We start from the raw sequence: 20,000 nt of genomic DNA, 5'->3' as shown, positions 1-20,000 counted from the left end.
ATTTGGAGTGGGATGCTGCTTGGAAGCTGCAACCACACGACTCGGACACGTTTCTGAAGGCCAACAAACACATTTTTGCAAAGTCAACTACATTCAAAAATGTACCGAAAACAATCTGGCAAACCTAGGGGATACCGGCGCGAGACTCCCACTCCACTTCCATGCTACTCTGTTCTATCTCCAGCTATTGTTTTTAAATGTGAGGACTGCAGCCTGTTGAAGTAGTTCTTCTCCTACAGATCCTTTGTGTGCATTTGTTTGTCGCTGGGGCCACAGGAGGACAGCTGACCGGCTGATTGGTCTGATGTTGCTTGACCAGCAATTCTCTTCAGATTAGTCAATTTAATGTTCTAAACATTTCACGCCGTGCACACACTGTGCCTGAGTGTTTTGAAATGGACCTAATGTAGCTGACAAAGCCATCTGTTTGGAATCAGTGTGCACTAACTGACAAGCCGTTGTGTCCCTTATGGGTTGCAAATGCCAGCTTGTGTGTTACAGCCTTTCAGCCTTGGCGGGACCAAAAATGGTATTAGGATTTCCGGGAGCCAATCTGGGTTTCCCCTTGATTCTTGGAGGAAGGCCTAAGCTTTAACACATTTGGATGTGGGGTGACTTTGACGTAGCCACACATTATCCATCATGTCGGTAGACTACTGGTCAAAAGGCATGGACCCCCACCCACTTCCTGCTGCAAAACAAATGAAAGGAAATCATTTCTATGTCTTTTAATGAACACAAAAGGCACCATTAAAAAAGGATGACAGTTACATTTTAGGGTGCAGTTTTCTACTGATATTTTCTTTCAACTCACTGAAACTCAAAAAATGTGAGTGTCTTTCGCGATATGTTGCAACCTTTCGCGATGTCAATTGCACAAGTTGCAGACTGATCTCATGAAGTGGTGTATGTATGACACGCCAGTTCGTTATCAAGACGCATACTCTCTTTGTAGCGTGGTCATCAACGCCGTTTGGCCTCCATTGACTTACATTACCTTGCGTTTGCGTGTGAATTGACGCCGTAGCGAGTAGTATGAAAGGACGGAAACCTGCGCAGGGAGGCTGGTCGGGGGGGGAGGACGGGTGGCGTGTATGTTAACGCTGTGATAGGGCTGGGCAATATGGAGAAAGTCAAATATCACGATATTTTTGACCAAATACCTCGATATCGATACCGCAACAATATTGTAGCGTTGACTATTGGTGCTTTGAAATAATCATCAGTAATGTGGATATAATGTCTAAGTGGGTAAAGGTAAATAATAGAACAGTTACAACAGTCTGGTAGGTTCAGACAATGACATCACTTTACTGTAACGCAGCCTTTACAACCAGGAGAAGACACTTATGTCATATCACGATATTACGATATCCAAAATATAAGACGGTATCTAGTCTCGTATCACGATATCGATATGATATCCATATATTGCCCAGCTCTACGCTGTGACGTTGTTGCGTGTGAATTGACGCCGTAGCGAGTAGTATGAAAGGGCGGGGCTAACCCTAACCCTAACCCGGGGGGGGACGGGTCAAACACAGGACGTTCACCCAGGAGACCGGTTCTTCTTTTCCTAAACCCAACTCGCGTGTGACGTTTCCTAAACCCAACCGTAGCCTCGCGATAACACGTAGCCTCGCGATAACACGTAGCCTCGCGATAACACGTAGCCTCGCGATAACACGTAGCCTCGCGATAACACGTAGCCTCGCGATAACACGTAGCCTCGCGGCTTTCGAAAGTGGCGTGTATGTTTACGCAAAGTCATGATGTCATGTTGATGAAAAATATATTGTGCAGCCCTAGACTTGAGTACTGTAACCCCAGTGTAGCATTGTCTAATGTAACATATGGTAATGTTATCCCGCTGTAACCTCCCTTGAGTGCGTTAAGTCCACCATCAGCAGCTGTAGTTGAGGTGCCAATGATTCAGCAAAACATTATTGCTCCTTAGTCGTTAATGGATGAAACTAGAGTGGTGCCACAAAGCGCTACGGTGCAGATGTGTGTAATTGTATGAATGTGAAGCTGGCGGTAGAAAAAAATGAGGATGTGTCTGCAAAATCCATTAATAACTGAGGAACTTAACGTGCAAATGTAACTTTTGTAATCATCTGTTAACATGGTTCAGCTGTACAGTGTTTATAACATTACCATTTAAGTAGTCTCGCTTTGCTAGACCTTCCTCCACAGCTCTGCAGAGGAGGGTCTGTCTAGTCCACACAGCATTCCTGGATGGGAGTAAAACGTGCTCTGGTTTATTGGCATTTCTTTAAACCAATCACAATCGTCGTGGGCGGGGCTAAGCTCCAGACGGAGCCACGGTGCCTCTGCTAAATAGCCTCTGGAAGGAGCTTGTTTTGGTGGAACATGTGGACGTTCAAAAGTAGTTTTAGTCGTGCAACAGAAAGCTCAGATTGGACAGATAGTCTAGCTAGCTGTCTGGATTTACCCTGCAGAGATCTGAGGAGCAGCTAACCATAGTCCTCACAAATCCACCAGAGGTTAGAACGCCAACACAGAGACAGAGGAAGGGGACGGACATCTGGACTAAATGAGGGACATCCGGCGGGATTTCTGGAAGCAACGGAGCAATCTGGAAGTGGAACGCCGTCGACATAGACTACCATTTAAGCAAAACATTAGGCTGAATTTCTGTTTTACCTCTCACCACATGTTCACCTTGTAACAGCAGCTCACTCAGTCCATTTGCAAGGGAGTAACTCTCGTCAATCTAATTAGGTTTAATGAAAACCTATAATAGCTTTAATGGGTTAAATGCTTCAGTTGGGAGTGCCAGAGTATTAGGGATGAAACTCAAGAAAATATAAAGCTGTTGCAACACACAGTAAACAATGATCTCAGTCCAAAGCCTTACACATGTAAAAAATACACTTTATAACTTATAAATGAGTTCAGATTTGTGTATGGTGGTAACAATTACTGAAGCAGACATGTTTAAAGTAGGAAATTGGTGAGGAAGAGATGATAAGAAATGGGAAATCATGAGAAATGTGTGTACGGGGTCATTGGGGGTGAGTGCCGTTAGGCTTTCCGTTGCAGACTAACTGAATTTTTAACTGACATTTCTGTTTATCTGGCAGCAGAAATAGTTAAAGTGTCTTGATGTGTCTTAAATCCTCCCCCCCTACCTCTAGTTTTGAGAGTAGATGAAAAAGTATGTTCTTGAAGTATGATCCTGCCCTGGTTGCTAGCCTGTTTATGCTTAACCGCTGACTGATGGTCCTAATGACGCAGGGCCGGCTGAGTGAGCAGCTACTAGAGCCAGACAGGGAAGTGTTCCTCTGGCTGCAGCCATGCAATTAGGATTCATCTCTGTCTCTCTCTCTCTCTCTCTCTCTCTCTCTCTCTCTCTCTGTCTCTGTCTCTCTCTCTCTCTCTCTCTCTCTCTCTCCCTCTCTCTCTCTCTCTCTGTCTCTCTCTGTCTCTCTCTCTCTCTCTGTCTCTCTCTGTCTCTCTCTCTCTCTCTGTCTCTCTCTGTCTCTCTCCCTCTCCCTCCCTCTCTCTCTCTCCCTCTCTCTCTCTCTGTCTCTCTCTCTCTCTCTCTCTCTCCCTCTCTCTCTCTCTCTCTCTCTCTGCAGTGAAATGAACAGCCTGGCCAGATGATTTAAGCTGTGTCTCATTCTGCATACTTTCGTCAGTACACTGCTAACGTGCACTTTCGATGGTTAGTATTGTCACAAAATGAACACTTACGTTAAAACACTTACCGGAAATGACGAGCGGGATGAGCGTGACGAACGCAAGGAACGCAACACATGGCAGCTGATTGGACGAACGTGTTTCTGAAAACATTTTAAGCGAGAAAAAGGCCGTACAGCTGCTGATTTGATTTGATTGACAAAGGTCAGTTTAAAAGATTTTCGTCAGCTTTTGAGAGGCGGCGAGCCGAGCGACTGCCCCTCATTTGCATAAAGTAGTCTGGAGTAGGGTCCATCGTTCCACACTGAACTTTGTGACCGTTTTTAGGGGGTCATCCTGGTACTTTCAGTGCTCTGACTTTTTGCGTTATCTACACGATATACTTAAAACTAAGTGTTTGAAGTGTGCAAGTAGGCGCTTTGAGACACAGGTTAGTCTACTGCTTGAAGACACCAGAGTCTGAAATAGAGAGGAGGGAGCTGTGATTAGACAGTCTTTCTATTTCCTGGTTCACTGCATGGTCAGATTCGGTCACAGTGTTGATAGCTATCCGGGGTCTCCGTCAATCAGTGGTGTGCTTGTATTGGAGATTTTGGGGTATCAAGTGAGTCAGTTTGATGTGTGATAACTAGGGTTGGGTATCGTTTGGGTAAACGACAAAAACAAGCACCAGATGTGAAAAGGGTATTTTACAATAACTTTGAATGCACCACGAGGCTGGCGAGTTTCAAGTGAATGCACCGTTTGTGTTTTTCAGACAACGGCAGCTGCAGTCAGACCGTTACGTCCCGCTGTTGGAATCCTCTACAGGAAATACAGTCACACTTTACACCGCTTAACGTAAGCTGTCAGCATTTTAACCTTTGGGTTTAATCCAGCTGCTAGCTAACGGTAACGTAGCGTCCCGTGCAGCGATGCTTCTGAAAAAAAAGGCAGGCACCGAAATGAGGAACCAAAATGTTCATTCTTATTCGGTATCGTTACTACCGTTTACGTCAGTAAACCGTATATTTAGTCCAGATAGAGCCTGTATCGGGGCCATATTTAGTCCAGATAGAGCCTGTATCGGGGCCATATTTAGTCCAGATAGAGCCTGTATCGGGGCCATGTTTAGATCAGATAGAGCCTGTATCGGGGCCATGTTTAGTCCAGATAGAGCCTGTATCGGGGCCATGTTTAGTCCAGATAGAGCCTGTATCAGGGCCATGTTTAGTCCAGATGGAGCCTGTATCAGGGCCATATTTAGATCAGATAGAGCCTGTATCAGGGCCATATTTAGATCAGATGGAGCCTGTATCAGGGCCATATTTAGTCCAGATAGAGCCTGTATCAGGGCCATATTTAGTCCAGATAGAGCCTGTATCAGGGCCATATTTAGTCCAGATAGAGCCTGTATCAGGGCCATATTTAGTTCAGATAGAGCCTGTATCGGGGCCATATTTAGTCCAGATAGAGCCTGTATCGGGGCCATATTTAGTTCAGATAGAGCCTGTATCGGGGCCATGTTTAGTCCAGATAGAGCCTGTATCGGGGCCATATTTAGTCCAGATAGAGCCTGTATCGGGGCCATATTTAGTTCAGATAGAGCCTGTATCAGGGCCATATTTAGTTCAGATAGAGCCTGTATCAGGGGCCATATTTAGTCCAGATAGAGCCTGTATCAGGGGCCATATTTAGATCAGATAGAGCCTGTATCAGGGCCATATTTAGTCCAGATAGAGCCTGTATCAGGGCCATATTTAGTCCAGATGGAGCCTGTATCGGGGCCATGTTTAGTCCAGATGGAGCCTGTATCAGGGCCATATTTAGTCCAGATAGAGCCTGTATCAGGGCCATATTTAGTTCAGTGTGTTATATGTCACTATGTCTGGTAGCCTACTGTACTTAAATGGCCAGTATGGACTATATTTCCTGTATTCAGTGAAGCCTCTGTGTTTCCAGGCTCGTGGTGATGCGTAATGTGCTCTAGGTGCCAAAAACAATCTGTTTGGTGCTGCCATGTGTTTAGTTTTGTCGTGGTTCATGTGTTCAGTAAACATTACACTTCGTGAGAAAAAAATATGGCAGAGAATCATGATATCAAATCTAAGCTAAAACATCGTAATTCATATTGTTCCCTGGATCGTGCAGGTCTAAGCTGGAGGCAATTAAAACCAACTAATTAACATTAGCAGCTGATAGAATCTGCTAGCAACAGTTGTCATTTGCAAAATCAACGCCAGTCAGTAATGAGAAGCAGCTTCAGGGACCCATTGTTATAAATCTGCCATTAATAAGTAAACTGCGTTATGTGTCTGATAGTTTAGTGAAATGGCTGCAAAAGGCTGTGACTGAAACACATCTCCATCTTACTGTTTCCCCTTTCTCACTCACACAAGTGTCCAGCCTCTCTCCTAAAAACTGTGACTGGTTGTGGGTAGTAACATAATCAAGCCAACTGTCCACATTTTAAAGGCCTCAGTGGCATTTAAAACCCCCCTGTGACTGAAGGGAGCGGCATGAATCACTTCTCGTTGCTACCCGTCGTCTCCCTCTCCGCCTCGTTGCTTGTTTTGGGTGGCGGCCTGTTGCACTAGCTAGCTCTGGCTATCTGTTCTAATGTGCTGTTTGGGATACATGGACATTTTTTTTAAAAAAATCTCAGTTTCTCCCCCTCTGGCCCTGCTCAGCTGCTCCGGCCATCTGTGCGAAGGCAAACAGAGAACAGAGGGATGGAAGGAGAGCGGTGGTGGGGGAGGAAAGAAACCGAAGCGGGGGAAATGTTTGGAGGAAAGGGAGCATCGTTGGAGAATGAAAGAAGACCTTTTTGACATGTGAGATTTAGTTCAGAAGATGAGTAAAAGGATGACGGAAGAGGGAAAGAAAGACAAGGAAGAGTGTGCGGGAATGGTTTCCAGAAAGCTAGCGGCATAAAGATGATGTCTGTCCTATTCTAGAAATAGGACAGTGAGTGTGTGTGCACGTTTAGGTCAGTGGAAACTAGGATGACTAGTGTTGTCTGGATTTTAGAGTGGGACCGGCAAAGATCAGCCAATAGTGAGCTCATTTTACGTCTTGTTTTTTCCCTGTCTCTTTTCTCGCTCTGTCCCAACTTCTCTGTCTGTTCCCATGCTCCGCGGGCCAAGCCTCTTCCTCTGGGCTGGCCTCTGTGTTGCCTCTGAGTTTGTTTCCCCACTTAGCCTCCTGCACAGCCGGCTCCTTGCTCTGTTTGTAAACTTTGACAACCCAGTTTCCTGCTACTCCCCCCTACTTCCCTGCTCTGCTTCTCTCAAACTTGTAAAAACCTATACATTTCCTCTCCTCATTCCATTTGCAAGTAGCTGAGGAAACAATAAAAAGAGACAGTTGTCTAGTATTGATGCAGACAGTATACGACAGCTCGTATTACACTTGGTTGCCCTTTATCGGGCCTCATATGCTTCACGTCCCACTTCTTGTCCTCAGTTGCTTACGTCTCTGACTGCTCTGTTTGCGGCCCATGAGTCAAACTGTCTGCCTGTCTTTGGGTTTATTGTACATGCCTTGACCCACTTAGCAAATACATCCAAGCCCTTTTCTCACCTCACCCCCAGCCTAATAGTGTGAAACAGGCTTTCCTGGCTTTTCGTACCCCATGTGCAGATTCAAAAGTTGCGTGTCTTAATATTACAGGTGGCACATACAAACGTGTGCAAGTGTGTGTGTGCGCAGTTTGCGTGCTTAAGCTTTCTGCGCTCTCTTAAGTGTACTATCCCGGAAAGCTAGTCTTCCACACTAGTGACTCTGATGCCATTTTGTACCAAGAAAAAAAGAAAGAAGCCAACCAGTAGCAGCTACGCTGGCCAAGTGTGTCACTGAGCTTTTTAGTATCACAGAAGGGACCATTTGCCACTGCACTTTGGTTGGCATTGAAATGAATGAAGGCTATTTGTAGAATGTGTTGTTTCTCTGCAGTAGACATGTCCTTCTCTGCCCCTCCTTCTGTGGTCCCTGAGACATAAAACATGACATGAAATGTGTTGATCTAGCCTGAATGTCCTCCTCTGTGTGTTACATTGTCCTAGATAGGCTTCAGTCCTCTCTTGGGTTCATATAATTAAATGGCACATCCTGTTCCATTTCTGTCTGTTCTACAGTCAGTACAGCTAACACTTGTTCGCTTGCATAAAAAGATTTCTGTATGTGTGTGTGATGCTGTAAGAAGATACAAGCCAGACAGCATCTGATTCCTAGGGTTAACAACATTCCTGTTGCCTTGTTTACTGATTGGAGAGACAGCAAACTGCTTTTCATGTCTGGTCTTGCTGTTGCCGACTAACTGTACGTTATCCTGTCTCTCTCCAGACCAGACCCTGCTGTCTCCACAACGCCTGTAGACCTGTGGCCATCCTGTGAGATTGCAGTCAGCCCTGCCGTGCAGAGACGGACCACTACCACTCAAGGGGAGATGAAGCCGGATGGGGTTTCCACGGCCGCGCTGGGGCCAATGGAAACATTGGAATCCAACCTAGTAAATGAGGCAGCACCAGCCGGAGGACAGGAGCCCAACCAGGCAGCCAGTCCAGCGGAGGAGGGGATGCCACAGCAGCCCGTAGGAGAGCCGGGCCAGCTGGAGCCCCAGCCAGACCAGACTAAGGAAACCCCCGCTGCAAAGCCCTGTAACGAGCCTTCGGGAGACTCCAAAGCCAAGACTACCAACAAGGCCACGGCCAAGACAAAGCCTGGCCCCACCAGCCCAACCAAGACCGCATCACGGCCCAACACGTCCCAGAGTCGCCTCTCAAACGGCACGTCTAAGCCCCAGACCAACGGAGTGGCTAAGAAGACTGCGCCTGCTGCAGCTGCGGTCAAAAAGAGCACCCAGACCCCAGCTCTCTCCAAAAAACCAACAACCACGACCACGGTCCCAGCCTCCAAGAGCAAAGTGGGTGAGAAGAAAGCCACAGGGGCCGCCCCTGCCACCAATGGCGCAAAGTCGATGACCGGAACAACGGCAGCCAAGAAGGCCGCACCTGCAACTGCTAATGGTGTCAAGACCAGCACCAGCAGCACTGCAGCTGCTGCTAAAAAGCCCCCAGGTTGGTGAAAAATGTCATCACAAAACACAAAGTTACAAAGTGTATTTCAGAATGTAGACTGTGTGGGAAAAGGCCATCCACAGTAAGCGTAGCATGAAATGTTTTCACAGCTCCACTCTTAATGAGGAGCGTTCTCTGTAATGTGATGACATGCAGATAGATGCACACAGGATGGATTCAGCACACATTACACACAGCAGAGTGGCTGTCCTAGAGCCTAATCACATGACCTATATCTGGGATATATGTTACTATATTATATACTATATAATACTGTTCTTTACATGCTTCTTTACTTTTCCTCTCCTTGTCTCCTCTCCTCTCTTTGTTTCCTCTCCTCTCAACTTGTTTTGTCTTGTTTCCTCTCTTCTTGTCCCATTTCCTCTCCTTCCCTCTTGTCTCGTTTTCTCTACTCCTTTTTGTTTCCTCCTCTCCTGTCTCCTGTCACCTCTCCTGTTTTCTTTCCTCTTTCCTATCCTGTCCTGTTTCCTCTCCTCTCCTTGTCTCCTCTCCTCTCTTTGTTTCCTCTCCTCTCCTCTCTTTGTTTCCTCTCTTTGTTTCCTCTCCTCTCCTCTCTTTGTTTCCTCTCCTCTCCTCTCTTTGTTTCCTCTCCTCTCTTTGTTTCCTCTCCTCTCCTCTCCTCTCTTTGTTTCCTCTCCTCTCCTCTCTTTGTTTCCTCTCCTCTCTTTGTTTCCTCTCCTCTCTTTGTTTCCTCTCCTCTCTTTGTTTCCTCTCCTCTCTTTGTTTCCTCTCCTCACCTCTCCTCTCTTTGTTTCCTCTCCTCTTGTCTTGTTTTGTCTCGTTTTCTCTACTCCTTTTTGATTCCTCCCCTCCTCTCCTGTCACCTCTCCGGTTTCCTCTACTTTTTCATATCCTGTCCTGTTTCCTCTCCTCTCCTTGTATCCCTCTACTCTCCTGTTCCCTCTCCTCTCCTGTTCCCTCTCCTCTCCTGTTTCCTCTCCTCTCCTGTTCCCTCTCCTCTCCTTGTATCCCTCTCCTCTCCTTGTATCCTCTCCTCTCCTGTTCCCTCCACTCCTCCAGCTCCTAAGACTGCCTCTGCAACTCCCACCAAGCCTAGCTCTGCTGCCTCGCCCAAGCCCGCTGTTTCCAAGACAACCAGGTAGGTTTGATTTGTGTAGAATTGCAGCCTCACCCTTTCTAGAGAGTGTGTGTCTGCGTGCATGTACTGTACGAGCACACACATGTCTGAAACATCCTCCAGGCAACAGTGTTATAAGTGGGCTCCTTTTCTTAGAAGCCTTGCCAATGATTTGAACAGCAGCAAAGTCAAATAAATTACCAAATAGATAGGAATTGTAGGGACTAACTTTAACGTTAAGACTAGGGTTGGGTATCGTTTGGGTTTTTTCCGAAACCGGTGCTAAAACAATACTTTTAAAATCAGTGCCAGTGCCTAAACAGTGCCTGAACCCATACTTAAAAAGAGGCTTACTAGTTTCAAGTGAACTATGTCTGTGTTGTTTTTCCGACAGCAGCTGCACGCTGCTTAACGTCCCGCTGTTGGAATCCTCTCCAGTGAAATACAGTCACACTTTACACCGTTTAGCAGTCAGCATTTTAACCGTGTTTAATCAAGCTGCTAGCTAACGGTAGGCTAACGTTACCTGCTGCCAAGTGAAGTGTTAACTAGCGTCACTAATGCTCCTGTTGCCTCTAACGTCCGTTTCAGAGCATCAGAGAGCAGCGCAGAAGGCATTTAAGTGGCACCGAAATGATGCACCGAAATGATGCACCCAGCCCTAGTTATAAAGCTCCTCAATGTTAAGCGGTGTCCGAAAATTAACTTTTTGAATTCCCGGCCAATGGGTAGATGTACAAATCCATCGGCCAAGCATATTTTTTACCGGCCAAAATAATACATTGCCTTTTTGTGTCACATATGCTTTAGTTTCAGTACATTTCATTGAGATAATCCGCTATTATGTTGACTACAAACATAAAAAAAAGAGGCCAACACTAAATGTAAAGCCATATTATTTTCACAGTAATATATTGATCAACGGTTAATCAATTCAAGCGTGACTACAACTCAAGAAGGGGTACATGTACACATTGTAATGAAACTACAGCTAATAAGTAAGAGACAACGGGACTTTCATTTTGGAACGTCTCCATATCGATACAGTAATAATGTTTTGTTTTGAGTTGTCTTTAACGAACATGTATTAGTCATTGTTCTGATTGTGTCATTACGTGACTATCTTGGTAGGCTACAAACATTTACCGCCAGTGTGGCAGACAGCCTTTTGACATGTACTCGCTGGATGAATAATCTGTCTGTACTTGGTGCTTGACGGGTGCTCATTTCGGACCATTGTGCCAAATGAGAGGCAGTTAGTTCAAAAGGCGTCACTTGGCTACAGGTTCAAAGAAGACCGTGTTTTAAGAAAGCAACACCCTGGAGGAAGGAGGGACAATGATCCCCCATATAGAGGCTTGGAGAGGCTGGTATAAGTAGGCCAGCAACCAGCCAATGTCAGAACAAGCCTCGCAGGGTTTCACCAGAGCAAGCATTATCCAGCATTATTAATACATTGGCGATGGGGGTTTAAAGAGGGGAGGAGGGGCGGTTAGAGGAATTAACTGAGAACAAGAGAACACTCTTAATGTTTCTGTTTCTTTAGAATAAGTGCTTGTGTGTGTTGATGTATACACCAATCATTATACTTTATTGTCCCCTTGGGGAATCTTTTCTTAGACTCTGGCGCTTACGACTTCAGCTGCACTTACAAAAACAATAAAGATCAATTAATAGAAACCATAAAAACAACATAATCCACATGTAAACAAAGTGAAAGTCTATGAGAGCCACAGGCCACATAAGGTGCAGAATACTGTGATGCTATTGGACGACCCTGTCACCCATACGGCCTCAAGAAGCATTATTATTTCACATTTTGATTGATGTAGGCACAAATGAGTTTTTGTTCATTCTGCATTTGGGGACTCTGACGAAGATGGCGGAGGTTATCAGCGCTGTATCATGAACATTAGTATGTGATTAAAATGTTTCTACATGAACATTGGTACTTGTTTCCACATGAATTGTGATTTATACGACACACCAACTCAGTCAGGGCACATTCACCACTAAACAGACCACTGTAGATGTTAGTTTGAACACTCAAACTGTTCAGCTAGCTGACAGGCTAATGGCTAGCATGCTCGGACATTGCATTTCATTGTAAGCCTAGCCAGGCAGCTAGGCTACTTATGCATGTGTTTGATTACATGTTTTGTTGGCGAGCATTGACGCTTGTATCAACATAAAAATGGATTTCACAAGCTACGATAGCAACGATAGCTTGCTAGCAAACTACCTGCTAGCTACCTATGCTACCTAGCTTCAACCCTCTCTGCTAGCTGCCTAGCAGCGGCTGTTCTGGCGTGTTGTTGTTGTTCTTGCTTGGTGTTTTGCTGCGTGGAAACCTACCGTAAGAGGTCATTTCGGGTTGGAGGATGTGCGACGGATCGGATTGAAGTTTCTGTGCTGGTCTGAGTCCAGACTGCTTACAGATTGGCTGAAGGGAGAGGTTTTTCCGTCCACACCGAGCATGTGTTGTGAGCGTCTCTCTGTGTGCAGTCTCCTGAGTCACACTGTGTGCATGGTGTCGGGTCCTGAGGTGGCTTGGCGACAGACCAGGAGAGGAGACTGAAGGAGGCCTTTGTCAGAGACACAGGGAAGATCAAGATCAGACGGAGCCTTTGGGAGTCTGTTCTTTCAACAGGGACTTATCCCTTTTTATTTGTTTGTAAGACCAATAGTCTCTTTCTTCCTCACTGTTTAACCACCATGGGGTATGGTGTGATGGGTTATGTCATTGTGTTATGTCTGTGTAGACACATTGTTTAGTCGGAAACACTTGCGTCAAACAGATTGGACCATTTGAAGTTAACTTGTTATAACAAATAGAAACATGGAGGACAACCAGAAGTTGTTTTGCTCTCTTGCAGATAGTAAGATTACACACAGTAGTTTGTCCACCACAGATTTCTGACAAGCCACACACCAAATTTAAGGAATCCTTATCAAAAATATATTTTTTGCTATGAGTTTATGTGAAAGAAATCTGCCGATATATCGTTGTAGATATTTCTGAACTGACAAATATGAAAAGAAATCCAACAGAATAGATGACAGCACTGGTTGAGGTATGGAATAAACTTACAGAACGCACAAGAAGCCATCGCAGGTATCACTTCTTTTCTTTTTCCCTGTTTAGTCATTGTCAATAGACTAAAGTGGAATTCATACTAAGTTGCCAGCCACGTCCTTCCTCCTCACAGCAAGGCGTTTCACACCAAAATCCCTTAGGTCACCCTACACACACACACAGACACACACAGACACACACACACACACACACACACACACACACACACACAGACACACACACAGACACACATACACACATACACATAGACACACATACACACAGACACACACACAGACACACACACACACACACACACACACATACACACAGACACACACACAGACACACAGACGCACATACACAAAGACACACAGACACACAGACACACATACACACACACACACACACACACACAGACACACGTACACACACACAGACACATATACACACAGATACACAGACAGACAGACACACATACACACATACACACAGACACACACACAGACGCACATACACAAAGACACACAGACACACATACACACACACACAGACACACACACACACACACACAGACGCACAGACACACGTACACACACACAGAGACACACAGACACACAGACGCACAGACGCACATACGTACACACACACACACAGACGCACATACGCACAGACGCACAGACACACAGACGCACAGACGCACAGACGCACAGACGCACATACACACAGACACACAGACAGACAGACAGACAGACGCACAGACGCACATACACACAGACACACATACACACAGACACACAGACAGACACACAGACACAAAGACACACACACACACACACAGACAGACGCACAGACACACAGACACACAGACACACAGACACACAGACAGACACACATACACACACACAGACAGACGCACATACGCACAGACGCACATACACACAGACACACACTCCATGATTCACGGGCAGCAGTTGGATTGTTGAGATTACACACAGATTACAGCTTTATACAATGGTTGATGTGCAACTGTCTAATTAAGAAGTATTACACAAGGGCATGTTAGTAATCGCTGCTGTAGCACAGAACGATTGATATGATATGCTACGATGATGATATGATAACGATATGATAACGATATGATTTCATTCATAACTGCTACCAAACTTTATGTTCACCCAGTTCTCTGTGGAACATGAAACGGGCAAAAGAGTCCCGAATCATACCGACATACCACACGTCTTAATAGGAAAACAGTATATTCAGAAAAAGACCTTATTCTGAATATATCAAACCCGAATATGCTGTTTACATGACTTGTGTAAAATGCGGAAATATTGTCATATTTTCAATAATAGTGGAATATTATGTGCATGTAAACATAGTCAGTGTTAATTTCACTGTTGGTATTTTGACACTGTGATAGAGTAATGTAATAGACACCTATCACACCCATCCTGACCTCTGGATATGTTTTTGACATATGACAGCCGGGCTTCAGAGAAGTGAACCCTGTGTAGAACCTTGAACTGTATGAGTCCAAGTCGGGCACAAGAAGAGCTTGTATGGGTCCCATCAATAGCCTCTTTTCACCCCTCATCAGTAAAGCCGATGCCCAGCTCGTGCTCCCACACGCAGCCCTCATTTCACTCGTAGAACACTCATCAAGTGACTCGCCGTAATGAGCTCATTTGTCAAAAGACTGAGCTGAAATCTAGCCGAGGCTAACATTGTAATCGGGTTAAGATTGGATTGTTGGTGTGTCTCTAAGTTCACTTTTGATGCAGTATTTTGTGGAGTTAGTGTATGAGTCAGTAAAATGTGTTACGCAGATGCCCGGAGAAGGATTTATCTGCATAGACCTAGATATGAATCCCCACGAGAGAGGTATAACCGTTACTGACGATAGGCTCCTCTGACAGCACCACGTACCCTTGCAGGCATACTTTGTTAAGTGTGTGTGTGTGTGTGTGTGCACGTGTGCATTTGTGTGTTTGATGTGCTTCGACAGGGCCATAAATTCCTGATTTAATTAGATTTAGCCCTTTTCCAACCTCACTCAGTCCTTTATTCAGGCCTGCTATCAGCAGAGTGGTAGAGAGGTAGATGAACGCCACATCAATTAATTGCCACATCAGACACACCCTGCTTCCGCTGATTCTGTCACACACACACACACACACACACACACGGTGGGTCTCTCAATTTAATTTACTCAGTGTTATTCTTAAGGCTCAATAGATTTATTTCCATCTGCAGCAGGTTCCAGTAACCAGACAAATGAAAGAGCAGAGAAAAGGCGGCTTCACTAAGTGACATCAATCTAATTCAAGGCCACTCCCTCCTGTTCAGCTGGAGGTTTTAGCGATATTAAATTAGGTTTTTTTAGTTGTTGCTCCAACAATGACTCAATGAACAATGACGATGCCAGGGACTCTTTATTATGGCTCGTTCTTTGGCTGGCTGTTTGTGACATTATGCACAGCTAATGCTGACTGTACACCAAGTGATTCCACTGTCGCAGACAAATTTCCAATATGGGAATGAAATCCTGAGAGTCTTGCTAGAGTTGGGCGCGCTCCCGTCGTCTCAATCGTTTGGTGTAATGTCATTAAACTCAGTCCCAGCTGTCTTAAGTCAGTCCTTTTCCCGTCTTGACATTCCGACAAAATCAAACGTGTAGTTTTAGTCACACGCTTTTAGTTGTAGGAAAGGCATCCGTTTGTGTAGCTATGAGTCTAATTGTCACATTTCACACAGTGCACTTTACCTGCCTACAAAAACAGCAACGGGTCAGTGAGCATGTCAAACTGTGTAGTGAAGTGTGTATAGCAGTGTATACGTGTAGAACAGGAGCGTGTGTGTGTCTGCTGTTTGAAGCTGATTGCCCACAGCATGCCACTGGCGACGGGGGCCATTTGAGCTTGATTAGTGTGCAAATGGAGAAAGTAGAACTCATTATGGGCTGTTTGAACATCATGTCTATTTGTGTTGGGATGTCAGCTAACAGTTTATGTGTCAGCTTGTGTCCATAAATAATATTTACCCATTTTTGGGCTTTCTTGGGCAGCTGCAAAGATGATTTGTGTCGGGAGATGCTTTGATGATTGGGGACCGGTATGCAGCATTCAAACAACAGTAACATTGGCTTTACGTGAATGGTAAGCATCCTTAGTTGGTGCAGCAGCATGTAATTAGGATGCAGAGCATGTGTTCTTTTGCCGATAGATTTCTCAGTGTGATGTGGAGGTAAAGGGGGGAAGGGAGGCGCGTGGTGAGTGCGCATGTGCCGTTGAGCTGCTTTCTCCTGCCTGCCTTGTAGATGCAGCAAAGTGAGGTGAGACAACAATGGTGGCAGTGGAGAATGGAAGCTACATGGCTGAATAAGCCATGTGTCCCCGCTGAGCTGCCATCACTGCTGCCAGAGATACATGCAGAGTGTGAGGGCTGTGTGCATGCAGAGAGCGCGAGCTGATTGCGCATGTGTGTGTGTGTGTGTGTGTGTGTGTGTGTGTGTGTGTGTGTGTGTGTGTGTGTGTGTGTGTGTGTGTGTGTGTGTGTGTGTGTGGCGGACCAGATGGTTTCCCTGTGAAGGGCTGGGTATTGCCAATGATTTGATTCTGATTCACAAGGTTAAACATTTCTGATTCGATATCTATTAGGTTAGGGACATTTCAGTTACAATACCAATGTTGCTTGGATATGAAAGAGTTTCTCTGAGAATGTATGCTGTAAATTATATAAGCAAAAAGCAGCCCTCAAATATATCTTTTTTTAAAAGGCTGGTCAATTCACCACATCTATGGTGAAAAGGCATATATTAAAAGATCGTTTTCGGGATTTTTTTTAAACAAACAAAGATCAGTTTTGATTGGAGAATTGATTATTTGAACCCAGCCCTGTCTCTGTGTGAAGCAGAGAAACAAATATTGCCCTATAGAGGGCAGAGGAAGGGTATCGAGTCCTTTTATTGTACAAACTCAGAGGAGGAAAGAGGACTGAGATGATACGTTGCATGCAACCCTCCTCATGATCTAACAAATTACTGCTGATGTAATGGTCCAGTGCTGTGTGCGTGTGTGTGCATGTGTGTGTGTGTGTGTGTGTGTGTGTGTGTGTGTGCGTGTGCATGGCGAGCAGCATTCAGGCCTCAGACACTGTTCTTAAGTCCAGCATGAATCAGACGACATGTTGCGCAGGCTGTAAATCTCGCTCTGGGTGTGGCAGGCGACTCTGATGCAGTCTTCCGCTGCCGTGATATTATAATGGTGCAGCCACAGAGCCAATTACCAAATGGATTTAGGGGAGAATGAGTCGAAAGAAAGGGAAGAAAAGAGGGACAAAAGGAGGCGTATGTGTTTGAGTGTGAGACAGAGGTTTGAGTCAAAGGGTTGTGCAGAAATTGCTTTGTGCAAAGCAGTTTTCTTTTCTGTACCAGACCCACATATCAGCTGTTCTACTTTCAAACATAAGCTGAACATATAAAAAAATACGCCCCTTTTGAACATGCCCTATTTTAATTATCTCAACTCTTCTTTCTTTAACTAATTTACTTCGTTGGACAGTGCTCAGCTTAAGTGAATGAACCCATGCTACAGTGGACTAAAAAGAGGAATAAAAAAATCCTAATCCTTAATGCCTTAATTAAAAAAATGAGGAAAAATCCAACCTTTAAGGACACCAAGTATCTTTGTGAATGAATAATGTATCATAAATAAATAAATGTTCTTCCTTAAAATACAGGGGGCATAAGTCAGTCCACCCCTATGTTAGATTCCCATAGAGGCAGGCAGACTTTTATTTTGAAAGGCCAGTTATTTCATGGATCCAGGATACTATGATCCTGATAAAGATCCCTTGGTCCCCACATCATCACATACCCTTCACCATACCCCCCCATCATCACATACCCTTCACCATACCCCCACATCATCACATACCCTTCACCATACCCCCCCATCATCACATACCCTTCACCATACCCCCCCATCATCACATACCCTTCACCATACCCCCACATCATCACATACCCTTCACCATACCCCCCCATCATCACATACCCTTCACCATACCCCCACATCATCACATACCCTTCACCATACCCCCACATCATCACATACCCTTCACCATACCCCCACATCATCACATACCCTTCACCATACCCCCACATCATCACATACCCTTCACCATACCCCCCCATCATCACATACCCTTCACCATACCTAGAGATTGGCATGGTTGTATTTCAGTTAGCCTAATAGATGATTCAACGCCCTCATACTCTGCTTCTGACTGGCTAGTAGTCCTTACCTAGCTACTGAGCACGTAGTCCTTACCTAGCTACTGAGCACGTAGTCCTTACCTAGCTACTGAGCACGTAGTCCTTACCTAGCTACTGAGCACGTAGTCCTTACCTAGCTACTGAGCGTGTAGTCCTTACCTAGCTACTGAGCGCGTAGTCCTTACCTAGCTACTGAGCACGTAGTCCTTACCTAGCTACTGAGCACGTAGTCCTTACCTAGCTACTGAGCGTGTAGTCCTTACCTAGCTACTGAGCGTGTAGTCCTTACCCTAGCTACTGAGCGTGTAGTCCTTACCTAGCTACTGAGCGTGTAGTCCTTACCTGGCTACTGAGCGTGTAGTCCTTACCTAGCTACTGAGCGTGTAGTCCTTACCTAGCTACTGAGCACGTGGTCCTTACCTAGCTACTGAGCGTGTAGTCCTTACCTAGCTACTGAGCGTGTAGTCCTTACCTAGCTACTGAGCACGTAGTCCTTACCTAGCTACTGAGCATGTAGTCCTTACCTAGCTACTGAGCATGTAGTCCTTACCTAGCTACTGAGCGTGTAGTCCTTACCTAGCTACTGAGCATGTAGTCCTTACCTAGCTACTGAGCGTGTAGTCCTTACCTAGCTACTGAGCGTGTAGTCCTTACCTAGCTACTGAGCATGTAGTCCTTACCTAGCTACTGAGCATGTGCGACTGCCAACAAAGATGTTCCAGCAGTGAGAGGTCTCACTCTGTAGCTAAAACAGAGACCTGAACACAGGGTGAAAAGAGGAGCTGCAGCAATGAGCAGAACAACAAAAATATGGTGTTTTATGAAAATTAAACCATGTAAACCTATTCTGATACAACCTCAAAATACAGTTATGAACCTGAAAATGAGCAGAATATGAGCACTTTAAATGGTTAGTTCGGATTCACCAAAGTCCCAGGAATCTCTCGTTCTGAGAGGTAAAATGACTGTTTTTATCAAAGAGAGAGAGCCGAGATAACTTCAGTTCCCCGTCGTAAAGGGCTGTCTGACAGCACGGTAAAACGCTGAAAATATTCTAAATATAGCGTGCACTTAAACAGATTTTTTTAGGTTTCTAAAATAAGTTCAGCTGCTGCTTAATTAACACAGCATCATCTTTAATTTGCTGCTCGTCTGGAGAGGAGAGGAGGGGAGGGCCTTCCACCATGGTTTGTCTCCTTTTGCTGCAGGGAAGATGTCTCCCTGCATGCTTGCTTAGCTGCTGCTTACTCATTTGCTCCTTTCATGGTGCAGCTCATTATTTAAATCGTCGCCTGCCTGACTCTTGTTGTATCGCAAACAAAGCAGCACCAGCAGGCAACCATGTTGTCACACTCAGTCTGCAGTAGGGGTGGAACGGTACTCCGTTCGTATTGAACCGAAATGGTACGGGCGTCTCGGTTCGGTACATGAATTTACACGGAGAATACACGGTATAAAAATAAATAAAACTTGAAAATGAATTAATGTAATGTGGAACTACTGTTACGTACGCGTTTCTTAGGGACACCTAATCTGTAGCCCCGCCTTAGCTCTGAAGCTCCCGAGCTCCGCCTACATGTCGAGTCGGTCCAGTGAGTCCACACGAAGCAAGCTACAGGGGACAGACTGGAGGACACTAGGTGGTACAGCCTGAGACAGCTAGCTCAGGGGACAGACTGGATGACACTAGGTGGTACAGCCTGAGACAGCTAGCTCAGGGGACAGACTGGATGACACTAGGTGGTACAGCCTAAGACAGCTAGCTCAGGGGAGAGACTGGAGGACACTAGGTGGTACAGCCTGAGACAGCTAGCTCAGGGG

General features: G+C 45.4%; 1 protein-coding gene across 2 annotated transcripts in view; it reads left to right on the top strand.

The window, feature by feature from the left end:
• Nucleotides 1-20,000, top strand: part of prr36b (proline rich 36b) — a 49,181-nt gene that overhangs the window by 16,659 nt on the left and 12,522 nt on the right. For both annotated transcript variants that reach the window (XM_078269682.1, XM_078269683.1), the window contains 2 exons: nucleotides 7,990-8,723; nucleotides 9,765-9,843. In XM_078269682.1, coding sequence (XP_078125808.1) covers nucleotides 8,093-8,723; nucleotides 9,765-9,843 — 710 coding nt within the window. In that variant the 5' untranslated portion in view covers nucleotides 7,990-8,092. The remainder of the gene's footprint in view (nucleotides 1-7,989; nucleotides 8,724-9,764; nucleotides 9,844-20,000) is intronic.

The sequence above is a fragment of the Sander vitreus genome, chromosome 15 (genome assembly GCF_031162955.1).
Source record: "Sander vitreus isolate 19-12246 chromosome 15, sanVit1, whole genome shotgun sequence".
NCBI lineage: Eukaryota > Metazoa > Chordata > Actinopteri > Perciformes > Percidae > Sander > Sander vitreus.
Note: the sequence above shows the minus strand (reverse complement) of the source record. Positions and strands in the feature narration are given on the sequence as shown.